The sequence below is a fragment of the Crinia signifera genome, chromosome 3 (genome assembly GCF_055691185.1).
Source record: "Crinia signifera chromosome 3, ASM5569118v1, whole genome shotgun sequence".
NCBI lineage: Eukaryota > Metazoa > Chordata > Amphibia > Anura > Myobatrachidae > Crinia > Crinia signifera.
This window is the reverse complement of record NC_139219.1, coordinates 166,215,298-166,228,513: the sequence shown is the minus strand read 5'-3', so window position 1 is coordinate 166,228,513 and position 13,216 is coordinate 166,215,298. Positions and strand designations below refer to the sequence as shown.

General features: G+C 42.3%; 1 protein-coding gene across 2 annotated transcripts in view; it reads right to left on the bottom strand.

The window, feature by feature from the left end:
• Positions 1–13,216, bottom strand: part of LAMA4 (laminin subunit alpha 4) — a 150,233-nt gene that overhangs the window by 73,293 nt on the left and 63,724 nt on the right. For both annotated transcript variants that reach the window (XM_083176871.1, XM_083176872.1), the window contains exons 7-10: positions 12,153–12,333; positions 8,572–8,664; positions 4,932–5,083; positions 2,249–2,359 (exon numbers count right to left, since the gene is read on the bottom strand). In XM_083176871.1, the coding sequence (XP_083032997.1) occupies positions 2,249–2,359; positions 4,932–5,083; positions 8,572–8,664; positions 12,153–12,333 (537 nt within the window). The remainder of the gene's footprint in view (positions 1–2,248; positions 2,360–4,931; positions 5,084–8,571; positions 8,665–12,152; positions 12,334–13,216) is intronic.

Sequence of the window (13,216 nt, the reverse complement as noted above, 5' to 3'; positions counted from 1 at the left end):
TGATGTGCCACTGGGTGATCTGTCAGGGCCAGTGTCCTCCGTGAGAACACTGGCACTGACACCATCATCTATGTTTAAGCATAATGCACTGTCATCAAATGATGCATTGTTACAAGGGCAATTATTCTAGTAGAAACAACTGATATAACATTGTTTTATCGATCTTACAATGTTGGAGTGCCACCTCTGTTTTGGATACATTTGGAGTGTGCTATGCCAGGGGAGGGCACATGAGCCAGGTATTGATAGCCATAGCAGCTAACGGAGTATTGGGGTTTTTGCTTGAGATATATATATATATATATATATATATGCACACAGTATATACAGTACTGTGAAAAAAATGCAACAAAGTAAGAGTACCGAAGGTAACATTCCCGTAACAGTTTCTTTGTGGGTAGTAGGTGGGTGATTGGACCTCTCAATGGTCATGTAGTAACCAAAGGAATAACACTCACCTAGGGAATATTCCCTATATGCACATAAGTGTACAGTATCTTTGTCAATTTGCGATAACATCTCAGAATGGAAGGTCCACCAACATCCAGGAAACACAGGATATTTATTATAAGTCACAAGGTAAAGAAACCCATCACCTTATTGACAGTGCAGTGTGTATCCCCCAAACAAAACAATTGCTTGAATAAATTCCTTCTTGGAGTTCAGCAGACTCTTTACACCTGCAGCAGCCATCTAAGGTTCTAATTATACAAATTATACAAATAACCATTTCTATTTATATATATATATATATATATATATATATATATATATATATATATATATATATATATGTATACCAATTAGTGCCAAGGTCCTTGAGAGAGTGCCCCCCCCCCTCAAGAAAAAAACACTGCTGATAAACTCTTCTCCCCATATGGGCCTCACCCGGAATGAGTCAAGTGGAAGGAAGCTGGCAAAAATGGAACAGCATAAGGCAGCCAGTAAATGGCCTCACCACCATTGCGTTTCTGACTCACAGTGTCCTTTATCAAGGTGTCCTTGATAAAGGACACTGTGTGTCAGAAACGCGTTGGTGGTAAGGACATTCATAAATATCCTGTTTTCCTGGATGTTGGTGGACCCTCCGTTCTGAGGCATAATCGCGAATTGACAAAGATACCCTTATGTGCATATAGGGAATATTCCCTAGGTGAGTGTTATTCCTTTGGATCTATCAATCGTCACATAGTAACCAATCACCCACCTACTACCCACAAAGAGACTAATACGGGAACGTTACCTTCAGTTGTTAGGTGAGTTATAGAGCTATGCACTGTACAGCACTTTCACTGGACTGGACTATACACACAGTATCACTGGACTGGACAAGACAGCACTATCACTGGACTGGACAAGACAGCACTACCAGAGTCACTGGACAAGACAGCACTATCACTGGAGTGGACGGCGAGCGGGCGAGTAGCCAGGACGTGTTGCCTCTTCACTCTCCCAGTCTGGAGTGAAGATGGCGTCCGACCGCCTGCCCCTTTAACTCCTTGAGTGGTGGGTTTTGCTGGGGCAGGATAAACCTACCAGGGCAGGTTTGTCCTGCCCCAGCAAAACCCACCACAGGTCATAGGAAGCCGCCCCTCCTCATTTTCGCTCCGGCATTAGTACGCCGGAGCTCCCCTGCCGCAGCTGCCTGTCAGTCATCACACAGGCGGCAGGCTCGGGGATGTTTCGCGGGGGCTCAGGAGGACTCGGGTGCCTGAACTCCGGATCCCCCCGAACATCCCAGAGCCTGCCGCCTACGTCACTACAGTATGGCGATTGGCCGCGGGGGAGCTCCGGCATACGATCGCCGGGTACGCCAGAGCGGAGGGACCCGGGGGGGGGGATCAACTGGAAGGGGGTGTGTGTGACGGAGCGAGGGCAATAAAGGTGGTGCGCCAGTGGTGCTCTGCTCAAGGCACCACTGTCCCGCACCTACTACATAGTGGTATACCAGGAATTTTCCGGGACAGCCCGCTGCAGCAGCGCAGGTGAGCCTGGAAAATTTCCGGGCAAACCACTCAAGTGGTTAAAGGGTCTGGATGTCGGGAGATCCGACAGTAGGATCTCGCGAGGTCCAGAGAACCGCTCTCTGAGACTAGGCGAGAATTCCCAAATGGGTTTGGATTGCGAGTTCGGATTCGGGGTGTCCGGATTCCCCCTAATATAAGTACAGCTGTAGGGATTACATTTTTACCTATAACTGTAAGCTTGTAGTCAGTACTTAGATGTTCTGTTTAGATACAGTACTAACCTTCTGTGCAATATTATTGACATCCGCCAAGAGAATGTTCACTTCTATTTCTACATTATCAATCTGGAGATCTGAAAACAATGAGTGGTTCTTCTTTTCTTCTAGTCTTTCCTTTAATGATAAAGAAAACACCAGAGCCATAACAAACACATAATAAAAAACACATGCATTGTTATGTTTGAAGCACAAGTCTATGACTGCTATATTTTTTACTTTCCTTTTTACTGTGTTGTTCTATCACATTCAAATGCAACTGTGCATTCAGGTAAGCAAACTGAACTGATTTACATTGTATGTGAGATTCTTAAGTTATACAAAACACTAATTTTGTGTGAGTAAAAGCACTATGTGCAGGTACTTGCCCTTTACCTTCCTTGAAATACAAAGGGGTGTACTGTACAATAAGTTTCTGGATGTGCAGCTTCAAGGTAGAGTTGACTTAGGGGGGTATTCAATGTGTAGATCACGGCGGTCGAGCTTGCTTGACCGCCGTGCCCCTGTCCCGTTCTCGGTCAGCTCGCTCGAGAACATGCAGGCGGGATTCAATGGCCCACCTGCAGTGGGACGAGAGGGGGCGTGGCCGCGAGTTGAGGCCGGGAAGAGGCGAGCTGCAGCCGGCAGCTTGTCACTTTCCGACCATTCTTGGCAGAATGAGCCCGACTGCTTGTGAAGTCGGGCTCGTTCTGCCAATAAAACCCTGCTGAATGCTGTCGGGGAATACAACATTGAATAGGGCCCGGCGGCCATCTCCCCCATGGGGAGATGGTTGCCGGGGATTGAATACCCTCCCCATAATCTTACTGTCTGGTTGTGAACAGTAGTCTCTGACTAAAGTTCTTATTAAATGTCAAGGCACAGAATCATATATAAGCAGCACTGCACACCAAAGAATTCAGCATGTTAACTTCCTTCACTGGAGAGCCATTATCTAATATACCTGCAACTTGCAAGAATGATCTGTGACATACCAGGTCATGAGCAAACCTGTACAATAGAACTAACACTCTCTACAGAACAGCACATAGGCTACCGAACCCTACATGAGGACATTCTGCAGAGAGAGCTGCCTCTCCTCCATTCGTGAACACCGGCAGTAGGAACTGGAAACTGCCCTCCCACTTGGGTCGCAAAACATGTTGAGCATTACTGGGGCATTGTGTAAGGGGCACTACTGTGGCCAATGTGTAAAGGGCACTATTGGGGGCAGTAGGTGTAATAGGCACTACTGGGGGCATTATATGTAATGGGCACTACGTTGTGCAACATAATGTATAAAAAGCATTATGTGTGCAGTGTAATGGGCATTACAGTGTGTGTTATAATGTGTAATGGGCATAATGGTGTGTGCCATAATATGTAATGGGCACTACAGTGTGCAACATATGGGCATTAATCTGTAATGGGCATTATGGTGTGTGAGATATAATATGTAATAGGCATTATGTTGTGTAATAGGCATTACAGTGTGTGACTATGAGTAATTGAGATTACAGTGAGCATAATCGTGGTGCAGTGCATCTAAGCAGCTATATCTGGTGCAGTGAGTACAAGTGGCACTACTGTGTGGTGTAATGTGGATAACAGACACTACTGTGTGGTGTAATGTGAATTGGTACAGATTTTGTAAGCTTGCGAGCAGGGCTATCCTACCTCTATATTGGTTTGTTTCTACCCAGCTTGTTTAATCACTGTTGTCTCCAATTGTAAAGCACAATGGCATATGCTGCATTATATAAGAAACTGTAAATAAATAAATAATATGTGGCCATGCCCCTTCTGCACAAAGCCATGCCCTAAATGTTTGCCTGTGCCTTCTGTGTGCACTGTTCCTATTTCCAGTATAGGGGGGGATCAATTCTCTTTCTGGCACAGGGCGCTAAAATTTCTAGTTTCGGCACCGAGCTAGAGGGTACCTATAGAACCACCAAACAGCTGTGAAGTGGCTTTACTGGCTGCAGTGTGTCATAGCAGATTGAATATACAGCCCTCAGTACTGTACTCAGGCCTTTGCTTTTGCACTCAGTGCAGAGACACCATTTGCACACCCTAGTTTTGACCTAACATTATAAGCTATTTGGTATTCCTGTCCTAATTTGCTAGTGTCACACTCAGGGGATAAAATAATACCTATTTACTGGCACCTGATGGTCTGGCATCTCTTTTAATCTGGACACATCAGGTGCCAGGGGAAGTTATAATGCTGATGGGAGTTAGACTGCGAGGGTTTAGGCGCTATGATAGAATGTTTGGCTATGAGTCGACTGCAGGGGTAATGTAGACTGTGTGGGAGGGGGGGCACAGAATTGATAATCAGGAACACTTGTACGTCATTTTGAAGTTGAGAGGTGCTTAGTGTTTAAAAAAAATGTATGTAACCCTGGGCTGGGAGATTTATGCTGCAGAATCTGGCTTGTCTATTAGATAAGTGGTAAGTGGTTAGAGCTGATGATCCCCAATGAGAAACTGGATGCTTGTTGTTGTACTGTACATGTATAACATGAGCTTTTTCATTGTCAGTACAAGAAACAAATTTTGCCTGCTCTATTACCACTGTGCACTAATACTAATATTTTTAAGAGATTTAGATTAATAATCTACAAAACCATAATAGACACATATAGCATATAATTCAAGATAATGGTCAAAAGACCCAAACACAAGCATAACAAAAGGAATATCATACCGTGAGGTGAAAGACGGTGGAATTAATATCATTAAGAATTCTATTAACTGCAACTCCAGTGGATATGCTCTGTATTGTTGACCTAGTTTGGTTAACTAGTAAAGAACTGAGTCGGAGATCATCAATCAGGTCCCAGATACATTTGTCACAATCTAAGAAAACAGGAGGGTAGTTAGTTTGAGAGTACAATAAGGTTTATGAAACAGTCAGAGCTGCACATAAGAAGAAGGAATGTAACAGGGGACTTCACTTAATTATATACCATCATTAAACATACAGATGGCATAGAAGCAGTTAAACAAACTCTGTTACATAGCAATATTGACTTACAGCTTCAGCGTTTCAAATTGGATAGCATCATGTTTATTTTAAGTAACAACTCTTTCAATTTTAATGGGAATTACTACAATCAGGAAGCTGTGACTGCCATGGGGACCAGGTTTGCCCCCAGCTATGCCAATATTTTCCTGTCAAGATGAGATGAACTTTCTGTTTGGCATGGGCATGGCTGGGGATGTCCAATGGTGGTGCTACACTGATGACTTCCTATTTACTTGTCAAGGAGACCAGACATCTCTGGAGGCTTTTTATAGTTAACATAATACTAATGGTTTGAATAATAATCTTACTTTAATGTAGAAGAGGTCAATTTTTTTGATTTAACTATTAACATATAGAACAAGTTGAATCAACAGTGTATACAAGACCCACAGATTGCAATACTTATATTTTTCTAAAAGCAACCACTTGTTCCAAGAGGACAATTCACACACTAAAAATGGCATTGTTCTGTAAAGGCATAGTTTAAACAAGAAGCTATTACTATGAAAAGGAAATTACTCAAGAAGGGGTTAAAATCCCCAAAAATGACAAAAAGCACTTGCATCTAAAAATCAAAGAGGTAGTCTTTTAAAGTTACTGTTTAGGTACCTAAAGGAACAAGCTTTCACTACAGGATGTAGGTACCTAAAGGAACTAAGCATGACAATGTAGTTTAGCTTTCATTACAGGATTCCATAGTCCTCATAAATGCATAGAACCTGTTTTGGGGTACCGGAAGTTATTGTGTACTATGTGTTTACTTTAGTGTGTTTTGTTTGGTGGCACCCCGTTCCATCCGTATCTGGTGTCTGTGACTAGGTCACACTCCCCGTCCTTGGCCTGGTGCCGTCAAGCAGGGTGTTCCTCCCAGATAGTGCCAGTTAGTTAATCTCCTCTTGGCACTATCTCTTGTGGTCGCCGTAGACTTGTCATCATGTAAAACGTGGTTGCATCTGGGTTGGAGTGGGCTTAACTCGCTCCTTCGAATGTTGGGACTACAGGAGAAGCCTAGCAATCTGCAGTGTACGGTCACCTGCCTGAGATGGTCAATAGAGTCAGTGTAGGGTGCACTGTGGCCATCCTAAACAGCGGTTCCCACTGAGGGCTCTGCCCACCACCACCATATGCACATACCCACCACGTTACATTCAGTACCTGCACCAGTACCGGTACCAGCATCTGTGCACCTTCTGCATCATTCTGCTGTCTGCTGCAATATCCAAGAGTATCAATCTCCGGTTCCAGACACCCATACTCCATTACCTGCTACATTTTGCTGTTTGCTGTAATATTCCAGAGTATCTGGTCCAGTCTTCAGGTCAATCTCTGGTTCCAGACACCCATACTCCCCCACCTGCTACATTTTGCTGTTTGCTGTAATATTCCATAGTATCCGGCCTAGTCTTCTGGTCATTCTCCGGTTCAGGTGACTCATACTCCTCTGTCTGCTCCAAAGTCTCAGTCTGCGCAGTGTTCCTCTGTGCAGTCTCCGAAGTCACAGTCTGCGCAGTATTGTCTCCAAGTTCTTCAAAGTCGTCTCTAAGGTCTCAGTATATTCCACAGTCATTTACAAATTCTTCACAGTTGTCTCCAAGTTCTTCACAGTTGTCTCCAAGTTCTTCACAGTCATCTCCAAGGTCTCAGTATATTCCATAGTCATTTACAAATTCTTCACAGTTGTCTCCAAGTTCTTCACAGTTGTCTCCGAATCCACAGTGAGTGCACAGTATTCTTCAGAGTTGTTTCCGAGTCCTCAGTGTGCATGGTATTGCTCAGTGTTGTCTTAAAGTCACAGTCCTCAGTTCTTGTTATTACAGTCAGTCTGCAGTTCCTCAGTGTCAAAACCACAGTCTACTTTACCATCTCAAGTATTTAAATTGTTTCTGTTACTCACCTTCTTTAAAGCATTCATCTGTACAGCCATTTACTTTGTGTGAATAAACTTACCCACTTGCTTCCGTGAACTCTTACCATTTAGTATTCAGCTAACCATCTAAGTCACTCCTGGGTCCACCAATTCCCCAGTTGTGACACATCTCATCTACGACTCCACCATAAGCTAGTGTCATATTATTTTCCACACACTCCTTGATTATAAACATAAAGTGTCGGATAGTGTACAAGTTCAGTGGCTGTGTGGGATGCTGGCCAAACTTGGATGAACTTTTCAAAGGGGCAGAAAATTGCAAGGCATGGATTTATCTTGTAACCGATTGCCGCTTTAAAAAATGTAGCATGTCCAATGAACTTGGCTGCTGAACTCGGGTCCATAGTTTAGAGTAATAAATATAAAATATGATGTGCCTTTAATCTGGTGTTGGTAACCATGTGTTAGTATGAATACAGTTGTGCTTGATTACCCAATACTGGTTGTGTCTTTAGCTGTAAAAGAGAGAAAGCAGGTCTGTGTCGTGTCACTTAGGGCCTTATTTTGGTAAATTCTTTCTGACAAAATCCTTCTTAGATGGACAAAACCATGTGCACTGCAGGGGGTGCAGATGTAACATGCGCAGAGAGAATTAGATTTGGGTGAGTAATTTTGTTTCTGTGCAGGGAAAATACTGACTGCTTTATTTTTACACTGCAATATAGATCTCACTTTGAAGTAAAACCCCACCCAAATCTAATTCTCTCTGCACATGTTACATCTGCCCCACCTGCAGTGCACATGGTTTTGCCCATCTAAGAAGGATTTTGTCAGAAAGAATGAACCAAAATAAGGCCCTTAATGTGACTCTCCCTCCAGCCAACCAGAGTTTATCTATCAGCATTCTCCAGTAACATGATATATAGCGAGGACATGACTTCAATCAAAAGGATTTCCTAAGCCAGAAATAGCAGTAGCTAAGGATAATCTTTTAGGGGTTAACAAAAAAGCTTTCCTGTCTTCTCTGTTAATTGACAAAGCCAACATCCAGATTCATGGGCATAAATCTATTAACAAGGCTGCACATAACTTGCAGTACAAGGGACCTAACATTTTGTTCTGTATTCTTAAAATCTATGTTCCTCATGTATACTATCATAAACTCCATACTCCCCACAATGGCACCTAACCCTTGGTTTCTAGTACCCTACTGCTTATTTGAGTGTTCTGACCGCAGCTGAAGCAATGTTTGTAAACGATGTATGTGTTCTGCAATGTCTTGTATTGTAAGTCACTGGTTTCTTGTTTTGCTCATTTGTTTATGTACTTTTTTAGGGCCATGATATAAATAAAGTATAACAATAATAATAGTGACATATGACATAATATTAATGACAAAATTAGTTTATTTTCTTAAAGTAAGAGAAAACATTATGATTGATAGTAACTTACTGAATGAACAATCTGATCCACTTGGATTATCAGGGTCTTCTAATAAACAATCTCCTGTTTTATTGTTACATGGACCGCCACCACAGTTACATTCTAAAAGACAATAAAAGAGGGATAATTGTGTTCAGGAAGGAAATACGCATGTTTAGTATTACACATAATGCAGAACATCTGTGTTTTCCTGAAGCAATTCTCATTTTACAGTAGGTATCAGCAATTGAAAGAATTTAATAGTGACCTTTATTAACAGATCAAAATAATGGCAAATGTGTCTTTGATATGGAGTTGCTCAATAAGAAAATGCTATGTTTATCTATCAATTAGGAGAATATAGAAATTCAAAATAGTAATTTTTTTTATGGGCCCACAAATGTTATTTTTGCTTTTTGACTTTCAGTTAAACATTAACTATTAAGGATTTGCTTCAAAAGAAAAGTAATTATACTCAGACTGGGCACAAACTATTCTGTCCAAATGGCCCATTACTTTCAATGAAGCAAAATCATCACAACACTTTAACTATTTGCAAACTTCTGCTTCATTCTGCTTAGATAACTCATCCCATTTATCAACTATTACTACCAAAACAAAAAGAGCAGGTTTGCCCATACAAAATGTATTCTGTATAATATATTTGCCCATACTAAAGTATGCAACATTGTGGAGTACATATAGACATTTGCAAAGTTTATATGCTTGCAAAATTCCCATGTATGGACCAAAACATTTCATATTTTTGCATATTAAAATATTGAGGGACAAGTTGTATCATTCAATCTGTTCATTTTAACATTGACCTTTTTGGTCTCTTTTTTTCTCAATGGCACAAAGGTTTTTCATTATTTCAGGTTTTTATGTTGTTCTACATTACATCTAGCTTTCATGCTGAATTTTGTTCCAAATGATTTCCTAGATTACAGCACATAATTATTGACTTCTGTCCCCTTGCCTATGAGACTTGCATGTACATACCATGTACAGGCTTTATTTCCAGGTGCAATGGTGTAGTGGGAGGTGAAGTTTAAGCTTTGGGGCAAGCGCTGGTAGGGAGAAATAACCTCTGATACAGTGTTCATTTACAGATCACCATAGATGATATTTAGCCCAAGTAGTTCCCAATCAGAAACAGATTGCTTACTGCTGTTGTGTCATTTAATGTTGCAGTCAGACGGTACACACACTGCATGGAGGGAACGACTAGATCCCTTTCTACGGAAGAACCTGAACACTTTGGGGCAAAAACATCCATATGTCGAAAGAGAAATAGCCTTATTTGTACATAGCTGGGTAGTTATCCTTCGCTGTAAGGACCTAGTCCTTATGGTAACCGGGAACTAGCTTACCTATATAAGCATTATTGGGGGCAAAACGTCCTTTTAGTGAAGGGTATAGTCTGCTTATATATAGGGGTGGTAGTTCCACTTCATCATAAGAACCAGGTCCTTACAGCAAAGGGAGTCTAGGCTCAACGCTGCTTGGTGACTGCTGCTTTTCCAGGTTCTGTGTGGCAGTCAGCACTGCAGGAAATAAAGTAGCATGTAGGTTTACAGGAGGCATGTTAGTGTGCAAGAGGGGATGTATATTATTGTGCAGGAGGAGTATGTTGGTGTGCATGGGAGGCATGTTAGTATGCAGGGGCATCTCAGTGTATAAGAGGGGAATATGTTTTGCAGGCCTATGTTGGTGTACAAGGGGGCATTTTAGTGTGCAGGGGCATGCTGTGCTGTGGGTAGTGAGAGTGATAAGGGTGGTGAGGTTAGTGAACAGAGACTGATGGTAAGTTTTTGTGTCAAGTATGCTATCTGGGAGTGGTGGTGCATAAGGAGAATCACCATGAGTAAAGAATGGGGTCATTTTTAAAGTACGTAAGAAGTACTTGTTTCCTAGCATGGCGCCCACGATTTTGATTGTATTGATCGGGTCGGAAAAATTGCGTCGATCGCATCGCATGCCAACCAAATCGCATGCGATGCGACTGACGCGATCGACCCCATTTTTACATTGGAATCAATGTAAAATGGTCCCTGAAACACGTTTTTACCTTGATTTCAATGTAGAAAGCCCCAAAACCCCCCATTTTAATAGCAACCCCCCCTGATGGGTGAAATGGCCCTCCATTGTTAACGCCACCCCACTATTGACGCCAACTCGAAGCGTGGCGAGCGCAGCGAGTACTTTGCGGCAGTACTTTGCGGCAGTACGCGTCCTCCGACCTTTTCATACCCCCACTATCCACGTTGGCATGGAGTTGATTTTTTATAGTGTGGCGAGCGCATCGAGCCACCGAGCCCGAAGCGTGGCGAGCGGACGCGCATAACTTCACAGGTATACGCGTCCCCTCGCGGGGCTCGCTGCGCTCGCCACACTTTGGGCTCGGTGGCTCGCTGCGCTCGCCACACTATATAAATTCAACTCCACGCCAACATGGATAGTGGGGGTATGAAAAGGTCGGAGGACGCGTACTGCCGCCCCTCACGAGGTCGCTGCGCTCGCCACGCTTCGGGTTGGCGTCAATAGTGGGGTGGCGTTAACAATGGGGGGGCATTAACCATACTATTTAACCATATACAATGAGAAATTGGCCATAATGGCCAATTTCCCATTGTTCCCTATGTAAAATCGGGTTGATCAACCCAATTTTAACTTTAAAAATAATTTGACATTATTCTCTATGGGAAAATCGCGTTGATCGCATCGTGGCCCATTATGGACCCGATCAACGCGATTTTCTCTTTCACCGGCAAATAGACTGGTGATTGACATAAAATCAGGTCCATCACGTCGATCGCATGCCTTAAGTACCTTAAACTAAAGGCATGCGATCAACCCGACGGGCGCCGTGCTAGGAAACAAGTACCAAAAAATGCACCTATAGTACTATGTCTGGAGCTGTAAAGAAGGTGATGTGATTTTTACAATTTTAAAGGTGACTACAAAAAAAGAAGGGAGGGAGGAAAGACTTTTTCCAGCTAATATGACACGCTCACTGTTTTCCAGCTACTATGACATGGGTATGTTCACTATTTCCCATGTCTTGGCATCATGAAAAAGAAAAGTGTCATACAGTATCTCCGGAATGTGGAATAGGCAATTTGAATGCCTTGTTTAGCCAAATCATAACCTTTTCCTAATATGTTCCAGTTGAAACACAGGAAGAGATCCTGTCTCTAAACATTACAGACATGTGCTTTTCTTTTAGTAGCATTGGAAGGACGAAACAGCAAAATTTGTCCTGACTATTATGTGTTTTTAGTTAATTTCCCTTACCGGCAGGGAGGCTGAACTAATCATGGTAAGAAGGATGCAGTTTCTCTGCTCTCCTGCAAGCTGTAGTTTTACATATGTAAGACCACATTAGTTCATCCATGATACAGAGTTTTTTGTGCAAATGTACTAGACATAATATATGGGCAAATGCACTAGACATAATATGAAGAATGAAATGTTTGATGTTCTGAAATAATGTATAGCACACAATTAGAAAATAATTATGAAGCACCACCTTGCATGTCATTGTGCCATTTTGTTCATTTCTGAGCGGCATAGCTAGCATGCACATGTACTGTTTTGGAGGCACTTACTCTGACAACCAGATGGCCTGTAATTCCAGTATCCAGACCTGCACCTCTCACATTTCAGGCCAGCTGCACCAGGTCTACATCTGCACTGTTGAGTTACGGGTTCACAGAAATTATCCATGGATGCAGCACTACACTCACACTTCTGACAGCCCAAGCAACTGTCATAACCATAGTGCCCGATCTGAAAAAAACAAAACAATGAAACGTGAGTGGACATGGTGGTCTGTTTCCACACCGAGCAGCTTAAGAATGAAAAAACACATGTTGATGGTGGAAGTGAAAGTGTAACAGCTAACTTTTGTCAATGGCAGGAATTAGTATATTAAGTTACAGATGTCACACAATACATTTTTCACTCTATTTTTATTTTCCAACATTACATGTAATGGTGTGTAACACGGTGCAATTAACTCTTTGATTTTGACTATATAGCTTTTGATCTTGATTCAATGCCGATGTGCGCACCCATTCAGCTGAATTGGAATATCCAAATAGTGCAGCAATGACTATATAGTATAGATCTGTACTATATAGTCAAAATCAAATTCCCTGCATTTGGCGTGTTGTGCAATTTAGTCCCGATCGGATCGGGTTCAAATAGCAAGGGTATCGCACTGTGTATACACAGCATTAGGCTAGTCTAATAGATCTATCTAATTATTGTTATTAATCTTTTCTCCATAATGCATGAGGGAAGGAAGATTGGGCATGTGCCCCAATGGTTCCCACTGGGAAAGACACAGGGCAGACCTGTAAAAGGAGGACCGCCAAATAATTTCAGGAGGTTGATCTCATCTATGTGGATTGCACAGTGGAAGCCTCTGTGCTGTACAACCGCAACACTCACAGTGATGGAGAAGGAATAGACCTAGGACAGGAGGACAAGCTGACAGGAATATGTAAGTATGAGGGAACATGGCAGAGCAGCAGGGACAAAGCCGCAATGGAATAGGAAACAACAGAGTGCTAATTAACATTGCTTTACATTAAGGAACAGAAGTTTGAACAAACTGTAAACTTACTTGGGCCTAGATGACGTTAAGTACCAGATATTGTGTACTGAT